At 31.5% G+C, this 18817-nt stretch overlaps 2 protein-coding genes across 3 annotated transcripts; one reads left to right on the top strand and one right to left on the bottom strand.

Moving 5' to 3' along the window:
- Window positions 1–203: 203 nt before the first annotated feature.
- LOC105255227 (ubiquitin carboxyl-terminal hydrolase 8) lies at window positions 204–9468 on the bottom strand. Of its 2 annotated transcripts, none has more exons than XM_011264383.3 (11): window positions 8777–9468; window positions 8321–8691; window positions 7325–8225; window positions 7009–7178; window positions 5878–6013; window positions 5609–5764; window positions 3057–3293; window positions 2773–2877; window positions 2485–2691; window positions 1944–2293; window positions 204–1622 (listed from the first exon to the last, which is right to left on the bottom strand). In XM_011264383.3, exons 1-11 carry the CDS (start codon window positions 9065–9067, stop codon window positions 1508–1510), a joined length of 3039 nt encoding a protein of 1012 aa, XP_011262685.1. In that variant the 5' UTR covers window positions 9068–9468; the 3' UTR covers window positions 204–1507. The 2 variants fall into 2 exon arrangements, with proteins under 2 accessions (XP_011262685.1, XP_025267559.1); XM_025411774.1 differs by having other exon boundaries at window positions 8321–8663; window positions 8777–8851.
- Window positions 9469–11437: 1969 nt separating this feature from the next.
- Window positions 11438–15308, top strand: LOC105255228 (SCY1-like protein 2). Its single transcript, XM_011264384.3, has 7 exons — window positions 11438–12093; window positions 12219–12457; window positions 12637–12975; window positions 13128–13430; window positions 13576–13960; window positions 14138–14513; window positions 14603–15308. The coding sequence occupies exons 1-7, from the start codon at window positions 11670–11672 to the stop codon at window positions 15111–15113; spliced, it is 2577 nt and encodes an 858-aa protein (XP_011262686.1). The 5' UTR covers window positions 11438–11669; the 3' UTR covers window positions 15114–15308.
- Window positions 15309–18817: the final 3509 nt, after the last annotated feature.

Here is an 18817-nt window from a genome sequence, read left to right as displayed (position 1 = left end):
GTGCAAATTTCCTTCGCTTCACGTACACATACTTATAAAAATTCATTAAGATACTTTGTATTCGATATAAATCAGCAAAAGACTTTAAAATGGTCAAAATAGAGAGTACATAAATATGAAAAGTTATAGAGAGTAAATGAATATGAAAAGTTATATGCACTTAACTACAATTGAAAACAGGGAGCAAATGAAACAGAAAGACATTATAGTTGCAGTTGATGTTATTGATACTTCCGACAACATTATGGCCTTAAATGTATATTACGTATCTCGTAGATAAAGTATAATTGTATATGGCAATAGCGCGAATTGCACGCTGAACTAGTGAGTTTTGGGATAAACTCTTTCAATTTAACCTTTATAAGTGCTATTTAAGAGCTAGATTTATAAAATTTTCGCGCGAATCTCACTATATATACATATTCCACTGAAATAATATTCCAGATATTCCAGATATGATGTCTAATTAATCACCAAACAATTTCTTTGGGCTATTCTGAGCCATTCATAGTGAGTTTACAATGACTTATACATAACGAGATATTATTTATTTATACTTTAAAATAAAATTCTTTCTCTCTCCTGTTATGTAGCCATTAAGAAACTTAATTATAATTAAATTTCTAAACTTAATTTTTAACTTCCAATAAAGCGTTTCAAGTACAAAATGGTCGCATTGCAATACTGACAGCACAGCAAAAAAGGCAGTTAATGCCAATCGGCCTAAATTACATATATGTATAAATACATATAAACACATGTATGTATATGATTTATATCAGTTACCATTTTTCATGATCGTCGATACCGTTCATATAAAATAAATAAAAAATGATAAATTTTACCTCAAATAAATTTCTTGTCTGTGAAAATTTTACCTAAACTCGATAAGGCAAAAAACTGTCACCGCTTTGTTTTGACATAAGAGCAAACAAAAACAAAATAATCAACTGAAAAACTCAACTATATATTAATAATACATACGAGAACTATATATTATTAATACATACGAGATGATGCTAATAAAGATAATCTATATTTGAATCGAATGAAATTTGACTAATATATATATATATATGTATATCTAGATATAATTATACGAAGTTATACACACATACGCGTATTAAAATATTCTCGAACTATATTTTACTTTTTTTTTAAGGCGAAAGACTGCAATGGAAATACAGAAAGGAATTGCCACCGTTCTATGTATTTACATAGATTACATACATATTCTTAATGAATGCCAGCACCGACAAAAAGCTTTCAATATCGTCACAGCGCCTATACGTTTTTTTTGCTCACGCATAGGATTTATCATAAAAAATATACTGTTTCATATCTACAGAGCATCAAGAATTATTGCTGTGTAATCTTCCTCATAGTAATAAAACAAAAATTTAGCGCAATATTATACGTAAGAGAAAGATTATACAGCATTACATTAAAATTAATAAAACTTTAATCATAATCGAGTGTTAATCTCGTCTGTGGGCATATCTTCATACTACATGATTGTATCCGAAAACGAGGTATAGAATAATAAATAGGCACTCGTGTTTTGAGACTTTACTTGATTCGGCGACACTTCCGTGACAGTTTGATCATCATACTTGTACCATCTGCAAATATTATATACATATAAATATATACATTAACAATTGTTATTATAATTAGTATAGGTGTATATATGTATGTATATATGTATGTATGTATGTATGTATGTATGTATGTATGTATGTATATATGTGTGTGTGTGTGTGTGTGTATTATATAGTAATCAAAATTTTTAAAAATATAAAAAAATTTTATCAGAAAATAGCTATACTTAGAAGAGATTATCTCTCTAACAATAAAACTAGTAAAAAAATTAAAAAATTAATGTTAATTTAATACTTTATTTTTAATAATTTGCATAGATCTTTAGAATTTAGCATACATACTTGTTGTAAGTAGCATTTTTACAAAACGCTGTGTAATGACCGCCTTCCATCGTTCCATAATGATTGGACATTGCATAAAGATTATAATTATAATTGCGAATATTATTCATCGCCTTCGTATTTTCCACAACGAGATAAGGCTTTAAATTGAATCCCGTGAGTGGAAAATCAACTGCAGTATTGCGTTTCTCTAACCATCCGCCAGTGTCGGCGAACCGGTTCAAATGAATTACAACGATGGGCGCAAGCTTGACGAAATCAAATTTTTTTGTTGCGTCGCGGGGTGTCTGACACTTCGGACATTTCCATCCGCTCACCTTTTGTCCCGTCACAAATTTCTCCATGCAATCCTAACATAAGAGAACGAAACAATTTTTACATTACAAAACATATAATTCCCATAAAATGTAACATATCTTTTTTCTTCTCAAATAATTTAGTTATTTATATTATTATTTATATTATGAATACAAAGCGCGACAAATTTGTGTGTGCATGTTTCATTAAGTAATCATACAATTGCACTTTGTAAAATACTCACATTTAAAGTACATCGATTGGATTGAGATAGAGACATGGTTAAACTATTAAATGTCTCATATGTAGTACTCGCTTGCTTGCAAAATGAACATGTAATGGTAGATCTTAATTGTCCAAAAAATAAATCTGATATTATAGATCTTTGAGAATTCATTGCCTTGTCCCATTCTTTTTCCGCGTTGGTCATTTCAATTGGCATTTTCGCTTCCTATAAAGAAAAAAAACAATCTGGTATTTTTCTCTTTAATTTTCTCTGTGATTAAATCGTTTTAAATCACAGATTTCTTACCTTTTTAAGATCATTGTGCATCCAGTCTAAGAGAAACGTGAGAAACTCGTGAGAATCTTGTTGTTCATAATTTTCAAACTGCAGTTTATGTTGTCCTACTGCAACCTAGAAATATTAAGAATTTAAAAAAATTATATTGGCATATAGAAATGTTAATGCAAAAGACAAAAATTTAATTCAAGTGCAAATATAATTTTAAAAAAATGGAAGATGAAATGATTCAGAACTTACTTGAAAAACACAAGATTATTCAATTCAATTTTTAAAAATAAAAATTAAAATACCTTTAAATCATGAGGGGATATACTTTTATAGTGGCCTCTCCATAGTACTTTAATTACTTGAGCTACTTCCTCCACGACTTGGCTTCGTGTCATATTATCGTTAGTTGTATTGAGATCGTCGGCGTATGAGTTGTCGGTGAAATATTTTGCCAAATTTGTCGTGTTACTCAGACATTGAATGATACTGTTCATATAACAAGAATTGCCCAAGTTCTTCAGGCCGGTTATGCCCGGATGCTGTAAATAGAAGAGAATTATTTTTATGCTGATAAAACATGCTATTAATGTATCAAATCACTGTATCAGAGGTACACACACGCACACCATACACCTTCTGTGTTATGACAAGAGATAGTATATTAATGAGATCTCTCCATTGAAAAATACATTTTAATTTTATTGTTCGTCTTTTATACATAACACTCCATTTTAATCTTAGATCTTATTTTAGATATATTTAAAATTTTTAAACAAGCTTTGATCGCCTTTTCACGATTACTAAAAATGTTTTCAAAATTTATTTTTATAAAATTTCAAATAATAAAAGGATAAGTAAATGACTAATCTTTCTTAAAGTCAGAAATTCGCAGTTGTAGAACTACGCGATCTACTTTCGAGCGTAATGTAATTAAGAGAGAGCAAGGAGATTTATGGACTTATTTACATCAACACAAGCGATGGTCAATCAAACCTTATACACATTTATTTTGACGTGTTTGTAAATAAATGATTTGCTATTTATTATCTTTTAACAAATAAAACTTTTAACAAATTAAGCTAATTATTTTTCAATTTAATGCTAAGACAAAAGTGCAGGATTCTTATAAGTTAAAAATTCATTAAGTTAATTAGTTAGTTAGCTATTAGTTTCACGAAATAAATAATTATAAAACAAAAGAACTAAAAGATATTCAATTACTATTATTTTTCATACAATTATTTTTCAAAGAAGTACAAATGTATTCTGAAGATACTACATTATATAAAGTGATTAATTTTTTTATTAAATATCTCTCTGATAAATTATTTCAACATTAATATAAACTACACAAAGCATAAAAATATATTTTGCTTCTTCTCTCTATTGACCTTCTTAAAATAATTAAGCAATTGCAGTGGAGTAAATTTCCTTTGAAGATACACCATTGTCTAACATTCACTGACATTTTCCATCACATTCCAGCGACAGATTACTTGATCACAAGATAATAAACACTATATCCATAGATATACTTGACTGTATTATTGTGCATTAGATTATAATTAAACATTATACCATTATATTAAGTTTGTGAACAATTAAATTTGCCAATGTACTTATATATAATTATTTAATTATAAATATTTAATTATATAATTTTTCTAGGATGATTAATTTTAATAATTATAATAATTTTAATCAATTTAATAATTAGATATGTAGAGTATTTCTTTATAACATTAATTTAGTGGATATTTTTGGAAGGCAACACATTTGACAGGCGATCCCGAATCTCGTTAAATATTACTCGGACACTAGCACGTGTGTACAGAACTACTAATTTAAAGTTCGTCTGCAGATTGGATTAAGAAACCCCACCCCTGTTTGCGTACATGTGCACATTTATCGTATTATATAGCATGTGACTGTGGAACACGTGTTCAACGAATCGCAAAATTTCGATTTCGTTTATTGATTGATGATTTGATGTTTATTGATTGATGATGTATTCCTACAATTATTATTCCTACATATTAATAAATATATTGCTGACTATATATATATATATATATATATATATATATATATATATATATATGTGTTGTAATTTTAATGAGCAGTAGTATGTATGCAGCGTGTTAGATATTATCGGCCCTTTTTTTCTTCCTTTCTTTTCTAATTATTCTTATTGTTATTTATAATTTTTTTTCTTATACTACTATTTGCTTTTAAAATAACTTTTGAAATAGAATAATTTTTCACCAAACTGTTATAAATCCAAGATTTCAGATTTCATTTTTACAATATGTATTTCCATTTAAATTATATATTTTAAATTATACATCTATCTAATCTTTAAATCATTAAGATAGTGATTAAAATAATTTCAAAACATCTTTAAATTAAATTCTGATAGTGACATTAATTGATATTTTAATATCCACATAAATATTTAAAATAAAAAAAATTAAATTAAATTAAATTAACTTACACTTCAAAATAAATAGCAAATATAAAATTACATTAATATAAAAAATTCAATGTAATTATAATTATACAAAAATTTAAAATGATAATATGTTAACGATAAATAATATTGTATTTTTGATTGTGTATTGTTATTATATTATCATTCGCAATCAGTATCATATTATACCAATGCGCAATATTATACCAAGCGCTTTATGAAATGAAAAACTGAGAACCCAATACCATAATTTGTTTTGTCCGAATTTTTGTCCCCAATGTGTTAATGAAAGCAAAAGCTGCGATAAATAATGTCTGTAAGACCATATTAGAGCAATTTTGCTGGAAAGCGCCAGCGTACATTTTTGTCCGGATAAGTACTTACAACACTGCCGTGAATAGGAGTCATTCGTTCCTCCCGATTTCCCCAACTAAGAGGAGACACTTTGACGTTTTCATTTCCAATAGATCCATTCTGTTTGCGAGGCGATATATAGGGCTTAGAAGTTCTATCTACCTGAGGTGCTTTACGATCTCCCAACTAATGGAATTTAACGCAAAAATGTTCGTGTGTAATTATGCGTTTGCTATTTTAAACAGATAAACAAAAGAAAACAAACTGATAATAAAAAAACGTCACAAAATTATTCATACTTGTAGTAAATTTGGACTTGAATAAGAGCGCTCTAAGCCGGTGTTAATGGATGAACCATCCGTTTTCAAAGGCTCCTTATGAATGTCACTATCATTTTGCTTCATTGTTTTTTCTTTTTGCTTCCTTTCCAAATCTCTACAATCATACAATAATAGAAATTCAATAAAATCAAGAAATAATGTTATTGTAAAATCAAATTTTAATAAAATAAAGAAAAGAGAGAAAAAGACATATTATTTATTTTAAAAAATCATTCAACAGTGCTTCAACGAATAAAGAATGAATAGAATAAATGACAAATAGAGAATTGAAACTAATAGAAAGTTTAAAACTCAAAACACAATCATCACCATGATTACTATTGATGATTACTATGATTTTCTGTTTTTTTTTTATCTTTTAAAAATTCAATGTCAGTATGTATGACTATCCATACGAAAAATAAATTTTCATTTCTTCGATGCTTTCTAGAAACAATAGATATATTAGTGCCAATTAATCATGTTTCTACTGTTATGATGTCACATGTGTTAGTATCTATTTAAACAACAGTATTATATAAAAACGTATTTTTAAAAAATACAAATTCCGAAACTATTAATAAATAATTTTTTTCTCTCTTTTTCTTTACAAGAAATTTATTAAATAGTAAAAATTTATTATAATTTTCTTCCAATTCAAAATTTATGTAATAAGGATCCCGCACATTTTATATAAAAAAATTGAAATATGTTGTAGTTTAGGTGGTCGATTAAAAGTTTCTTCAGATAATATCTTTGTATAAAAAATATCATCATATCTTTTATACTTTTGATTTTCAGACTTTTTGCCCGAGAAAACTTTTAATCAGCACCACCTAAACTACAACATATTTTAATTTCAGTCAATTTGACCAAAACCACTTTTTTCATAAAATTTGCAGGGTCCTTTATATATAAATGTACAGATATTTCACACATGAAGATGTGAAATTCAATCATCTTCCCTATTATTAATTATAATAGCTTATAATTAATAAAATTACACAACCATTGCCTTCTCTAATTTTGTACTGGTCTATATTTTGTTAATATTAAAATGTATTGTTACAAAATTTTTATATAATATTAATTGAATATGTGTATACTTACTCATACAGTTTTTTTCGTTTGCTTTCAATTTCTTTGATTTGATTTTTCAAAAGAGACAGATTGAGTTCAAGATTATTCTTCTCTTTTTCATCATTGGAATTAAATTTTATCATATGTGCATCTTTCATATACATATTAAACTCATTTTCAACTTCAAGATACATTTTGTGCTGCAATATAGATATTAATAAGAATGTGATATATTCATAAAAATTTGTTGTATAAAAATAAGTAAATAAAATTTATTCAACATTTACGATTCATATACTGTGAAAAAATTAATATGATTGAAGTAAATTGTTAAATAAATAAGTACCATGGCTTCTACTTTATCATTTAAGGATTTTATCTCATCGCGTAAATATTTTTCATCATTGGCACTATATTTATCATGCTGCGAATAGAGCGCACATTCGTGACTCAACAACTCCTCGGTCAGTTTCAACTTTGATCTCGCCAGTTCGGTTAGCTCTTTCTTTAATTTTAATATATCTTTACATCGTGAATCGTTCGTCAAGGCCGCTGGTTTACTGCTGCGATCGATGATTGGCTTCGCGTTTATCTCATTTTGTGGTGCTTTATTCGGTGGTATCTTCTGTTGAGGAACTAATGCATCTGGACTCTCTAATTGCGCATGCACATTATTACCGATTCTCGAAGACGGTCGTTTACTGTCGATTGATATCGTTATTTGACTAGTAAAACTTTTGGGTTTGACTGAAGAAGTGACATCATTACTGCTCGACCTGGCATGTTTGAATATTACTGACTTGTTATCACCTTTATCCATCTCCTCGTCAACATTGATGTTAAAGGCTTTTGTATTATTTAACTTGCTCTTCGTAATCTCGACTTCGTTCTCGTTTACCCATTCCGGATATTCGATTGCCTCTAAAATTTCGTTCTCTATGTTTTCAGATTTGATAACTTGATTATCTACATTAGGATTTGTCGTGAATGCCGGATATCTTTGTAGCCATTCTTGATATCCTCCATTTAGAATTTTAATCTTGTTATACTTTGTACCAGGATCCCAATTTTCTAAAATATCCTTTAATATATGTACATGAGTAGTGGTTGTCAGAGACTCTTGTGTAGTATTCCAATCTAGCAAGATTATAACGTCCACATAACGTTCTGCTCGACAATTATATAAATCATACGAATGCTTATCTTCATATGTTAAAAGATATTTCTTAAACTTGTAACCCAGCATTCTAAAAATAAATTCATCATGAGAAATATTTTAGATATCAAATATAAATTAAAAAAAAAGAAAAAATTATAAAATATAGTAGAAAGATTTATTTACCCTGTTTTAATTTCAGATTGTGGAATATTAATGCATTTAATTTGGAATTTATCAGAAAATATTCTAGATTTGTCATAATTAATCTTTTGCCTAGTATCAATGATCAAATATCTGGTACATTTTTGTAACAAATTATATAATTGATTGCATGATATAAATTTATCACTATCACCATATAAAGGATCATCAGTTGGTGTTTCTGGTAATTTCAAGCCTATGTCATTGTTTGGTGCATATATCTCTGTTACTTCTATCCCATCTGTTTCAACTTCCATTTTTTCTATTGTATTGCTATGCTTTTTGGAATTATGCTCATAGCGTATCTCTAATTTTTGTTTCAAGTCTGCAAGTATGTTTTTCACTTCATTTATCTAGAATAAACGTTCATATATTTTTGCTGTTTACATAGCATATATAATATACAGCTTTAGCAATATATGCTGTATAGTTTCCTACCTGATCAATGGTCATATTCGTGGAATAGATTGATTTACCAGCCTTATAATCCCGAGTTTTTTTTATCCATTCGACTGAATTCAACCATCTTTTTAAAAAAATGTACGCAGTCTCATCGTCTCCCTGCTTCCTCGCTGCTTCAGACTTCTGTCGCATAGCAGGAAGTCTTGAATATATATTATGTGGTTCCTTTCCATTAAAATTGATCTTGGCTTTTTCTGCGAGATCATTTATTGATTCGTAATTGATTTTATGTAAATTCACTGCGTCAGACATTTTGCTCGATCTCATTTAGTTTTCAGCACAAGATTGAGATGGTGACAATCTTCTCAGTGACAGTTTGAACGACAGTAGTTTGCACTGTTGTCAATCAAATGATAAACAAGTATTAATTGCTTAATCTAATTAGGACCACATACAGGTCATAGTAATTCGTGGAAACGGCCGCATACTGAAAGATACTCGAAGACGTTGACAGTTTTGTCAACGACCATGTATCGCTGTCACGTTACCGAGGAAACCACAACGTCACAGAGTAACAGTCAAATTTTCCTCTCTACGCGATGCGATGTAGATTTGTGCTTCGAACCAGAGTAAATGCACGGCGCGACTTAAAATATCTCTCCATGAATTGTAGATGCCAGCCGCACTGAGGTTAATTCACCGTCAGGTCACTGATAACGACCAACGATTCTCCAAGACGGCAACTCTTCTTCATAAAGCGGCCTTTTCATTGACGCTACTTTTTAGCGTCAATGAAATTGCACCTTAACAGTTGGCAGCCCTACGAGATAGGCTGTGCAGCACTGCGCGTATATAAAATAAATTTGAAATCGCTTCTAGCCTAACCATCTTCACGCGATCGACTTTATTTGAATTGCACGGCATCACATCGAATTATGATGCGGCGCCGATTTGTTCGAACGTAATTCGGGACATCGCGATGCTGTATAAGCGTCGAATGAGCACGCAAATATGATAAATCACATCTACTCACCGTTCACCGGCTGTTCCACAGGCTGCTCCACTCGCTCGCCTCGAGACGTCCAATTCCGATCTTTATGCGCACAAACTCACACGATATCATCAACGCGAACGCGTGACACTTTATTCGGCACTCCCGAGATTCGCTCGCATCCGATAATCATCATCAAGGGCGCAAATAACGCGACGCGACTTCGCTCCATCTTCGCGATCGCGCTATCACTGAACTGTGAAAAATAGCTGTCGCGCACTTTCACCGACATATTATGAAAGTCGTGCGATCATCCTTGGACACTTTCGACGCTCTTTCACTCGCGATATTCGTTTAAAAACGGTTAAAAGACGCGAAAAATGCGGACGTACGACGATCCGTGTAACTGCGTATGACTCCGATTCACGTATGACGCGTATGACGTAGCAGTGACGCGTATGACGTAGCGATCACGCGCTAACATGGCGGCCGAACCATTGCGCAGAAACGAATGCGCACTGGTTCGGCTGCCATGTTAGCGCGTGACTGCTACGTCATACGCGTCATACGTGAATCGGAGTCATACGCAGTTACACGGATCGTCGTACGTCCGCATTTTTCGCGTCTTTTAACCGTTTTTAAACGAATATCACGAGTGAAAGAGCGTCGAAAGTGTCCAAGGATGATCGCGCGACTTTCATAATATGTCGGTGAAAGTGCGCGACAGCTATTTTTCACAGTTAAGTGATAGCGCGATCGCGAAGATGGAGCGAAGTCGCGTCGCGTTATTTGCGCCCTTGATGATGATTATCGGATGTGAGCGAATATCGGGAGTGCCGAATAAAGTGTCGCGCGTTCGCGTTGATGATATCGTGTGCATCAAGATCGGAATGGGACGTCCCGAGGCGAGCGAGTGGAGCTGCCTGTGGAACAGCCGGTGAACGGTGAGTAGATGTGATTTATCATATTTGCGTAACAATTCGTGCTCATTCGACGCTTATACAGCATCGCGATGTCCCGAATTACGTTCGAACAAATCGGCGCCGCATCATAATTCGATGCGATGCCGTGCAATTCAAATAAAGTCGATCGCGTGAAGATGGTTAGGCTAGAAGCGATTTCAAATTTATTTTATATACGCGCAGTGCTGCACAGCCTATCTCATAGGGCTGCCAACTGTTAAGGTGCGGCCTCATTGACGCTAAAAAGTAGCGTCAACCATTGGTTGAACAAAGAGGTAAGTATAGTTGCTTCATTGTTCAACCAATGGTTGACGCTACTTTTTAGCGTCAATGAGGCCGCATCTTAAGGTGCAATTTCATTGACGCTAAAAAGTAGCGTCAATGAAAAGGCCGCTTTACACACTGAAAAAGTTGAAACTGTTTGAACTTTATTTTATTGACGCCATATCTAGAGAAAGTCTAGTGATTTTAATTTGCCGCTGGTTTCTAGCGTCAATGAAATTGCACCTTAATGCAATGTTCACACTGCGTCGACATCTGACGTGTCTGATATCCAATAGAAAAGCTTTTTTTTAGTGATTTTAACTAGTAATATTTTGAGATCTAGAACGGTAGTTTTCTATTGGATATTGGACATCACGGGTCTGTTCTTTTCAGCTGCACTGCTGCACTAGTGCGATAAGTTAGAAAGAGCAAACATACTTTCTTTCACTCTAGCAAACTGCACTAGTGTAGCAGCTGAAAAGAACAGACCTCTTATATGGGTGTCATGTTCGCGATGATTCATGGTGATATACTGATAGTGATTTGCGGAGCTTGAAAATTTGTTAAAACAATATTTAAAGAATTACAATCACTTTAGAAGCATACAGATAATTATTCTGGTAATCCGAAGAACATTTATTATATTGACACTCTTTGCGTGTATTTTTTTTCATGGAGACATCGTTACCAAGTAACAAGTGACAGAACCAGAATGGATGTTCTTAATAAACTTCGAAACACAGTTAGCAATACTATCAGCAATACTGTCCAAAATACGGCATACGGCTTGTCACAGCTGTCCAGCGTTTTACCTGGCAATCCTGTCACCAGGGAGTTTGAAGCGACCGCTCATGTGGCGAGCGCTGGACCAGGATTATTATGGAAGATTTACAGCGGCTACAAAAAGTCTACCAAACAGGAAGCTGCGATTTTTGTCTTTGAGAAACGTATGCTGGAGAGATGGCCCGCTAAAACGGATCGGGAACTTGTATTGGAGACTCTGAAACGAGGTGTGATGCAGTTGACAAAACTAAGACATCCGCAAGTTTTGATTGTGCAACATCCGTTGGAGGAATCGAGGGACAGTCTTGCGTTTGCGACTGAACCAGTATTTGCTAGTCTGGCTAATGTACTAGGTAAACAGATCCTTCTTTATGTATCTTAAATTTTATATTATTAAAGGAATTAAATTAAGTCACATTGAAATCAATACTCTGTTTTAGTTTTTATGTGTAACATTTCCAAGTAAAATATATTTTAGGAAATTATGAGAATATACCTCAACCAACTCCAGCAAATTTGAAAGATTATAAACTACATGACATAGAAATACGCTATGGATTGTTGCAATTGGGAGAAGGTTTGGCATTTTTACATGGTGATGTAAAACTATTGCATAGGAATCTGTGTCCAGAATCAATTGTTATTAATATTCATGGAGCTTGGAAGATATTTGGTTTTGACTTCTGTGCCTTAAATCAAAATCCAGACAGCAAGCAGGTATAAAAATTAGCAATATAAAAAGCCTTATATAATTAGTAACTAATTATAATTATTATGTGTCATTCAATTTTTATATTCTATAATATAAAACAAATTTGCACAGTATGTAATTATTAATAAATGATTTAATCGTTCTATTTTGTATCTGTATGAGTTGTATATTTTTTGTATTGCAGCCATCGTGGTTATATCAAGAATATGATCCGACACTACCAGCAGTTGTGCAACCTCAGTTAAATTATCAGGCACCTGAGTGTATATTAGCAAGTAGTAATGGACCAGCAAGTGATATGTTTGCCTTAGGCATGCTGGTATATACAATACATTCCTTGCAACATCAACCACTTTATGAATCTCATAATGATTTAGGAAAGTGTCGACGTTTCCTGGAAAATTTTAAGGGATTCAATGTATCAGCAAAATTACTTCCAATTCCTGAGACTCTGAGAGATACCGTAAAGCTTATGTTGAGTCATAGTCCAGAATTGAGATTAGATGCTCATCAATTTATTAAGGTAATTTCTTCTTGAATTAATATATTTTGAGAAAACATATAATTTTATTTTAATTTTTGATTAAATATATAAAAAATTTTTAATTTTTTATATATTTAATCAAAATATTTAAGTAAATTGAGGTAATTAAAGTTTTGTTTCCATTATTGTAGATCGAATATTTTACGGACATTGGTGTTAAGACATTAAATTATTTAGACAAATTATTCCAATGGGATAATCTTCAAAAATCGCAATTTTACAAAGGTCTTCCACAATTGTTGAAACAATTACCACATAGAGTTACTCTTCATAGAGTATTACCTGCACTTTATAAAGAATTGGTTAATCCACCTATGATACCATTCGTGTTGCCAAGTATACTGCAAGTTATGGAAGTTACTGAATTAGAGGAGTTTCGAGAACACATTCTCCCTAATTTGAAACCTGTTCTTGCTTTGGAAGATCCGCCACAAGTAAGTACATATTTGTACGAAAATCAGTGAATAAAATGTGTAAAAGGTATAAAATAAAAATGATAATAATAACACTATAATGAATGTTTATATAATTTTCATACAATAACAAATAAAAACATATGTATTAATATATCTTTTACAGATCAGTTTAGTTCTCATGCAGCAAATAAATTTATTATTGAAACTGTGCCCTACAGACGTCATAAAGACCGATATAGTGCCTATGCTACTGCATGCATTGGAATCTGAATGGGAACAGCTCCAAGAGCTCTGTTTGTCGGCATTGCCGAACATAGCAACGATGATCGAGGGACCAGTTATTAAAAATGCTATACTGCCGCGAATGAAAAAGATTTGTTTGTCGCCAGGAAAGAAATCTACTAGTCTTGGAGTACGCGTTAACTGCTTGCTGTGTCTTGCGAAAATGTTGCCAAATCTTGATCGCTGGCTGGTGTTTGATCAAATATTACCGTTCCTACAAGAAGTTCCTCATTCTGGCGAACCAGCCATTTTAATGGCTATTATAGGTAATAAATTTTGTGCATGTATAAAAATATTAATTCTTTTTCTTTTTGTAAAACATATAAATGTTTAAACATTTTTTCACACACATACATTTAGATTTTATTCTAGAAATTTATTCTAGAATTTCTAGAATATTATTCTAGAAATTTATTTAAAAGATATTTTTCTAATGTCAATAGGTATTTATCGAATGCTACTAACTCATAGTAAGTTAGGTATGAGCAAAGAAATATTGGCGACGAAAGTATTACCGTTCCTATTGCCTCTTTGCATAGAGCAAAATCTTAGCATGTCGCAGTATGAGACTCTTTCCACATTGGTCGTTGATATGATAAATCGAGTAACTAGCGAACATCGAGAAGCGTTACGACAATTGGACGCAGTACGTCGCGAGACCCAACAATTCGATCAGGCACTTTCTCAAGTAACGTCGCCCACTTTTATGCAAAACAATAGCTTGAGCGACATTAATTTGACGCCCGAAATTCCACCCTCGAACACTAATCCTAAACCTGTAAATATTGAAAATGGATTAACCATGGAGGATAAACTCAGGTTTGTTTCAATATTTTAAAAATTCTGTATGTTTCATACATTTATTTCGTATTAATTGGAATATTAAATATTTGACAATTTTTTTCTAGATTAATTCATCAGCAAGAAGCGCATCAAAGATTGCAATCTCAATCTATATTGACTCCCAAGAGTGTGTCACAACCTATAAAATCACAACCAAAGGATTTAACCGCCACTTTGCTGAAAAACAATTTAGATGAATTAAATCTATCCATGTCAAAATCGACTATGTCGCAGCCAGATTATTCTAAAAATACTACATACAAGTATAATGAGACTAGTTTAACGCAATCGCAATTTTTAACATCTCCAACGCAAGCAATGTCGAATAACATTTTAACGAATAGACCAATGAATTGGAATTCTAATGGCATAAATGCGCCTATAAATTGGAATTTGCAACAATCCACGTCGTGGAATTCTATCACTCCCCAGAATTTTACAACACAGTCAGAAATTAGGCCAAACTTAAACTTTTCCGGAACGTTACAGCCGTTCATGTCGTCAACTAATGCACAAACTAATTCGAACATATCTACGAATTCATCCACGCAAGATATCATGGACTTGCTCAGTTAATAGGTAACCCATTTTTAATTGATGATAAAATTTAAAAGATATGCAATATTAAAAAATAATATAATGCTACATTGCAATTGTAATACATTGTATTCTCTTTATCTAGTGGAATTTCTAGTATCTTTATCGAAGATGAAAGTTACCGTTATTTAATAAGAAATTATATATAAAAAAATATATTGTTTTTTTTTGTCAGCACGAGCAATCAAAGAGTGTAGTATTATACATATAACATATATATAACAATGATAAAAATATTTTATATATTTTAAATGCAAAAAATGTTTTATGTAAAATAATTCGATTACAAATCTTAAGTAATTAAAAGAATATTAATTTTCAGAAAAAAAAACATTCATTTAATATGAAAATAATATATTTGTGTAATTTTCTCGAAATTGATATTTTTTTCTCTTTCTAATCTTTAAGATACATGATTAAATTTTAATGCAATGTGCACACACATAGTTTTGTATAAAATTCGTCTGTTTCATATATCTATATCTTCGACATTCCGACAATATCATACTGATAACGGAAAAAATTTGTATATAAACTCTTCTGAATGGTTTCCTTATAAGTTTTATTGTATATTTTGCGTTTTAATATCTATGAATTATTGAAATAATTGTATGTATTTATATATAAAACGTAAAGACATATATATAGTCGACAATTGTAAAAATATATCTTTCAAAAAATATTTATCTCCATATTCTATGAGATTAGTTACAAATTATTACAAGTGCGAAATAATAGTAAAATGGAATGTGATAATAATGGAAGTCACTCAATTTTTTATACAGAAATACATATTTTCATTGTGATTTAATTTCGCCATACTTCCTCACGCTTTGATGTATGTATAGCTTGGACACGGGATGAAGAAAACTTTAATGCAAGAAATACTAAATGTAGGCATTATTCATTAAATGGTGCAATTCAGAAAATTATGGATCGTTATTTCCATTTTACATCTTGTAGTTTGTAATAACGTTTGTGTTTCCATATATCATAATGAGTCGGCGACTCCCCCATGTTGACCAGGTTGATGCGGATGATCACGCACCTTTTTATTAAGAAGATTATGATGATAGAGTAAATCTGCGCACATAATAATATAAGAATTTTTAATATTTAAAAAAAAATAGTTATACCCATCGCATGAAGACAGCCATCAATGGCGGATTGTTTTTGAGTATTTGGAGTACTTGATTCTGTTGTTGCGGAAAGGGCGTGTGCATCAGCTATTTCAAAGCATGGCCTGATATGGCTGTTGCTGTTGCATCAGCTGCTGCGGCGTTTATTGCCAAGTTAGGATTTTGTTGTGTTACATTGTTAGATTGGATCAAACTCAATGACGCGAATCTATAACAATAATAGTATTTTTTTTAGAAATAAAAGAAACGGTGAAAATAAAAACATCATAAATGAACTTAATATATACCTTGCCGTTCACTGATTAATTGGGATAAGATTTTTCTTCTTCTTTGTTGTCGGCACGAAGCGAGGAAAAGTTGGAATAAGATGAGTGCCAGGATTCTGATCCGGTAATAGGCGTTGCATTTGTAGTAGTAGCATTAGACCGGGTCTATAATAGGTAGCCCTATAATAGGTAGTCTACAATAGGTAAGCCCTAAGCTTTAAATTACTTATTGTAGACCCGGTCTTACAGTTATTAAAAGTATAAACAAACTTGTCTTGGTCTTGATTATGCAATTTATACAACATGGACATAGAACTAAATTTCGCTCTTTTCAGCGAAGAAAATTCGTAATGCCTCTCTCGAGCCATAGTCAAAAATGTGTCGCGACCGTCCATCAGATCGCAATTAATAAGGGGATCAAGATCTTGGATCGGCTATATTTAAGTAAAGAATTGATACTCACATATAAATAAGCAGTAAAAATAGGCAGATAAGAGCTAAGTGTAAGTTTGCAAACGCAATATAATCTATAGGTTTCCAACATGATTATCTGCTAGCATCTGTTTCATTGCCATCGTATAACAATACATAAAAAATTGTAAAGATACAAAAAAAATTATTTTATAATATATTTATTTTATCAAGTAACGTGAACCATTACTCGTGCAAGCGAGTAATGAAAATATAATGCATTAAATACAGTCAACATTTTACATTTAATATATATATATATATATATATATATATATATATATATATATATATACATATAGTTTTAATATTAAATTTTCTTTATCATATTGACGTATGTAATTGTTATATATAATATTTTGAAGCAAATATAATATAATTCGATAAGGTTGTAAAAAGAAAGTATATATAAATTGTATGCATTTTTGTAATATTATATTATCTGATCTGTTTATTGTTCTTATCTGTTTATTCTTGTTTTTTTCGCTGTTGTGTATGATTGTTAACATTGCTGTTTGAATTTAATAAAACTGCTTCAAATACACATCATGATCATATTTTTATCTGCTACTAACAACTACATAGAGACTGTATTTCTATTTTGCACGAATTTACAACCTTTTTCAATAACTTCGTATAAAGATTAGCCTTGCATATTTTGTGTATTTATTGAGAACTTTTTATTTTTATGTTTAATATAAACTTTGAATTTTCTTTTTCATTAATATTTTCTTTTCACCCTGCTTCATCCCTGCAATTTAGTTGGATTTACAACCCAAAAAAAACAAGGGTTTGCATCGACAAGACCCATTGTTGTAGTTATCGTACATCATAAAGAACCACCAATTCCTTTGTTCTTGGAACACCACGCAATTAGGTTTCGCAGACGCCGATAACAGTCTGCGTGTGCAACGGCGGAGAAATGCTGAAAGTATCGATTATTCAAGCTGTACACACTATCGTTGCCGTTGTAGCGTAAAAAGAAGTGTCAAGATGAAAAAAATGTCGCCCCTTCCTGTCGAATAGATACACAATAAATAGGAAAAGTTCGATGCGAAAGAAAAAAAGAAAGCTTCAAATAAGGATTTCGCTTGTTAATTGGCTGGGTATGCCTCCCTCTGTAGCAACCCTTCGTTCTCTTTAGACTTGCATCACGAAGGGCTGCACGAAAGTAAGTGGCTCGCACCCCGGGAAGTTAAGTACTCAAACCCTCATTCATTTGAGAACACATTATTCGCGATAATTATCGCTGCGTCTCGTTATCTAACGATTTATTGAGGGATAAAAAAATATGGTATTCTAAACGCGAAATTTCTTCTTGTGCGATATATAAATTCCTCCGTCCAATTTTTCTGTTATATTGATATCTATTAAAAAAAAGATAAAAATAAGTTAATGTTTTTGCAATACCAATTTATAGAAATATGATAGCTCTTTACAGTTTATGCAATATTTATTGATCATGTATATTTATCAATTATAATATATAGACGAATAAAATTTATATATATATATATATATATATATATATATATATATATATATATTACACCAATAGATTTTAAAGAACACTTTGCACTGTTAATAAAAGATAAAAGAGTTATAAAACAATCATATATATCCAATGTACAAATAATTTTTTTCCTTTATTCTCAACGTATTACATTAGTCGTTCTCGTCCGACATCATCCCTTTGCTTTCTACAAAGCACTAATATTGCTCAAAGTCATCCGACTCTGGCGCCTTCGCAATCGTTTCTTATGAAGGTAAGATCGAGTAGTCATCCCCGGCAGAATCAGTCTTGCCT

The sequence above is a fragment of the Camponotus floridanus genome, unplaced genomic scaffold, assembly GCF_003227725.1.
Source record: "Camponotus floridanus strain SB8 unplaced genomic scaffold, Cflo_v7.5 scaffold43, whole genome shotgun sequence".
Taxonomy (NCBI): Eukaryota; Metazoa; Arthropoda; class Insecta; order Hymenoptera; family Formicidae; genus Camponotus; species Camponotus floridanus.
The sequence above is the reverse complement of the archived record's forward strand: the minus strand, read 5'-3'. Positions and strand labels throughout refer to the sequence as shown.

Bases quoted from the DNA above. Each gene is read 5' to 3' on its own strand.
- LOC105255227 (XM_011264383.3), bottom strand. From the start codon at position 9,067: ATGAGATCGAGCAAAATGTCTGACGCAGTGAATTTACATAAAATCAAT. The intron at 3,294-5,608 runs GTAAGTACTTAT...TTCTATTTACAG, and splicing joins CTCCTATTCACGGCAGTGTT to CATCCGGGCATAACCGGCCT. The intron at 2,878-3,056 runs GTATTTTAATTT...TAATATTTCTAG, and splicing joins TATCCCCTCATGATTTAAAG to GTTGCAGTAGGACAACATAA.
- LOC105255228 (XM_011264384.3), top strand. From the start codon at position 11,670: ATGGATGTTCTTAATAAACTTCGAAACACAGTTAGCAATACTATCAGC. The intron at 12,458-12,636 runs GTATAAAAATTA...TTTGTATTGCAG, and splicing joins AAAATCCAGACAGCAAGCAG to CCATCGTGGTTATATCAAGA. The intron at 13,431-13,575 runs GTAAGTACATAT...TATCTTTTACAG, and splicing joins CTTTGGAAGATCCGCCACAA to ATCAGTTTAGTTCTCATGCA.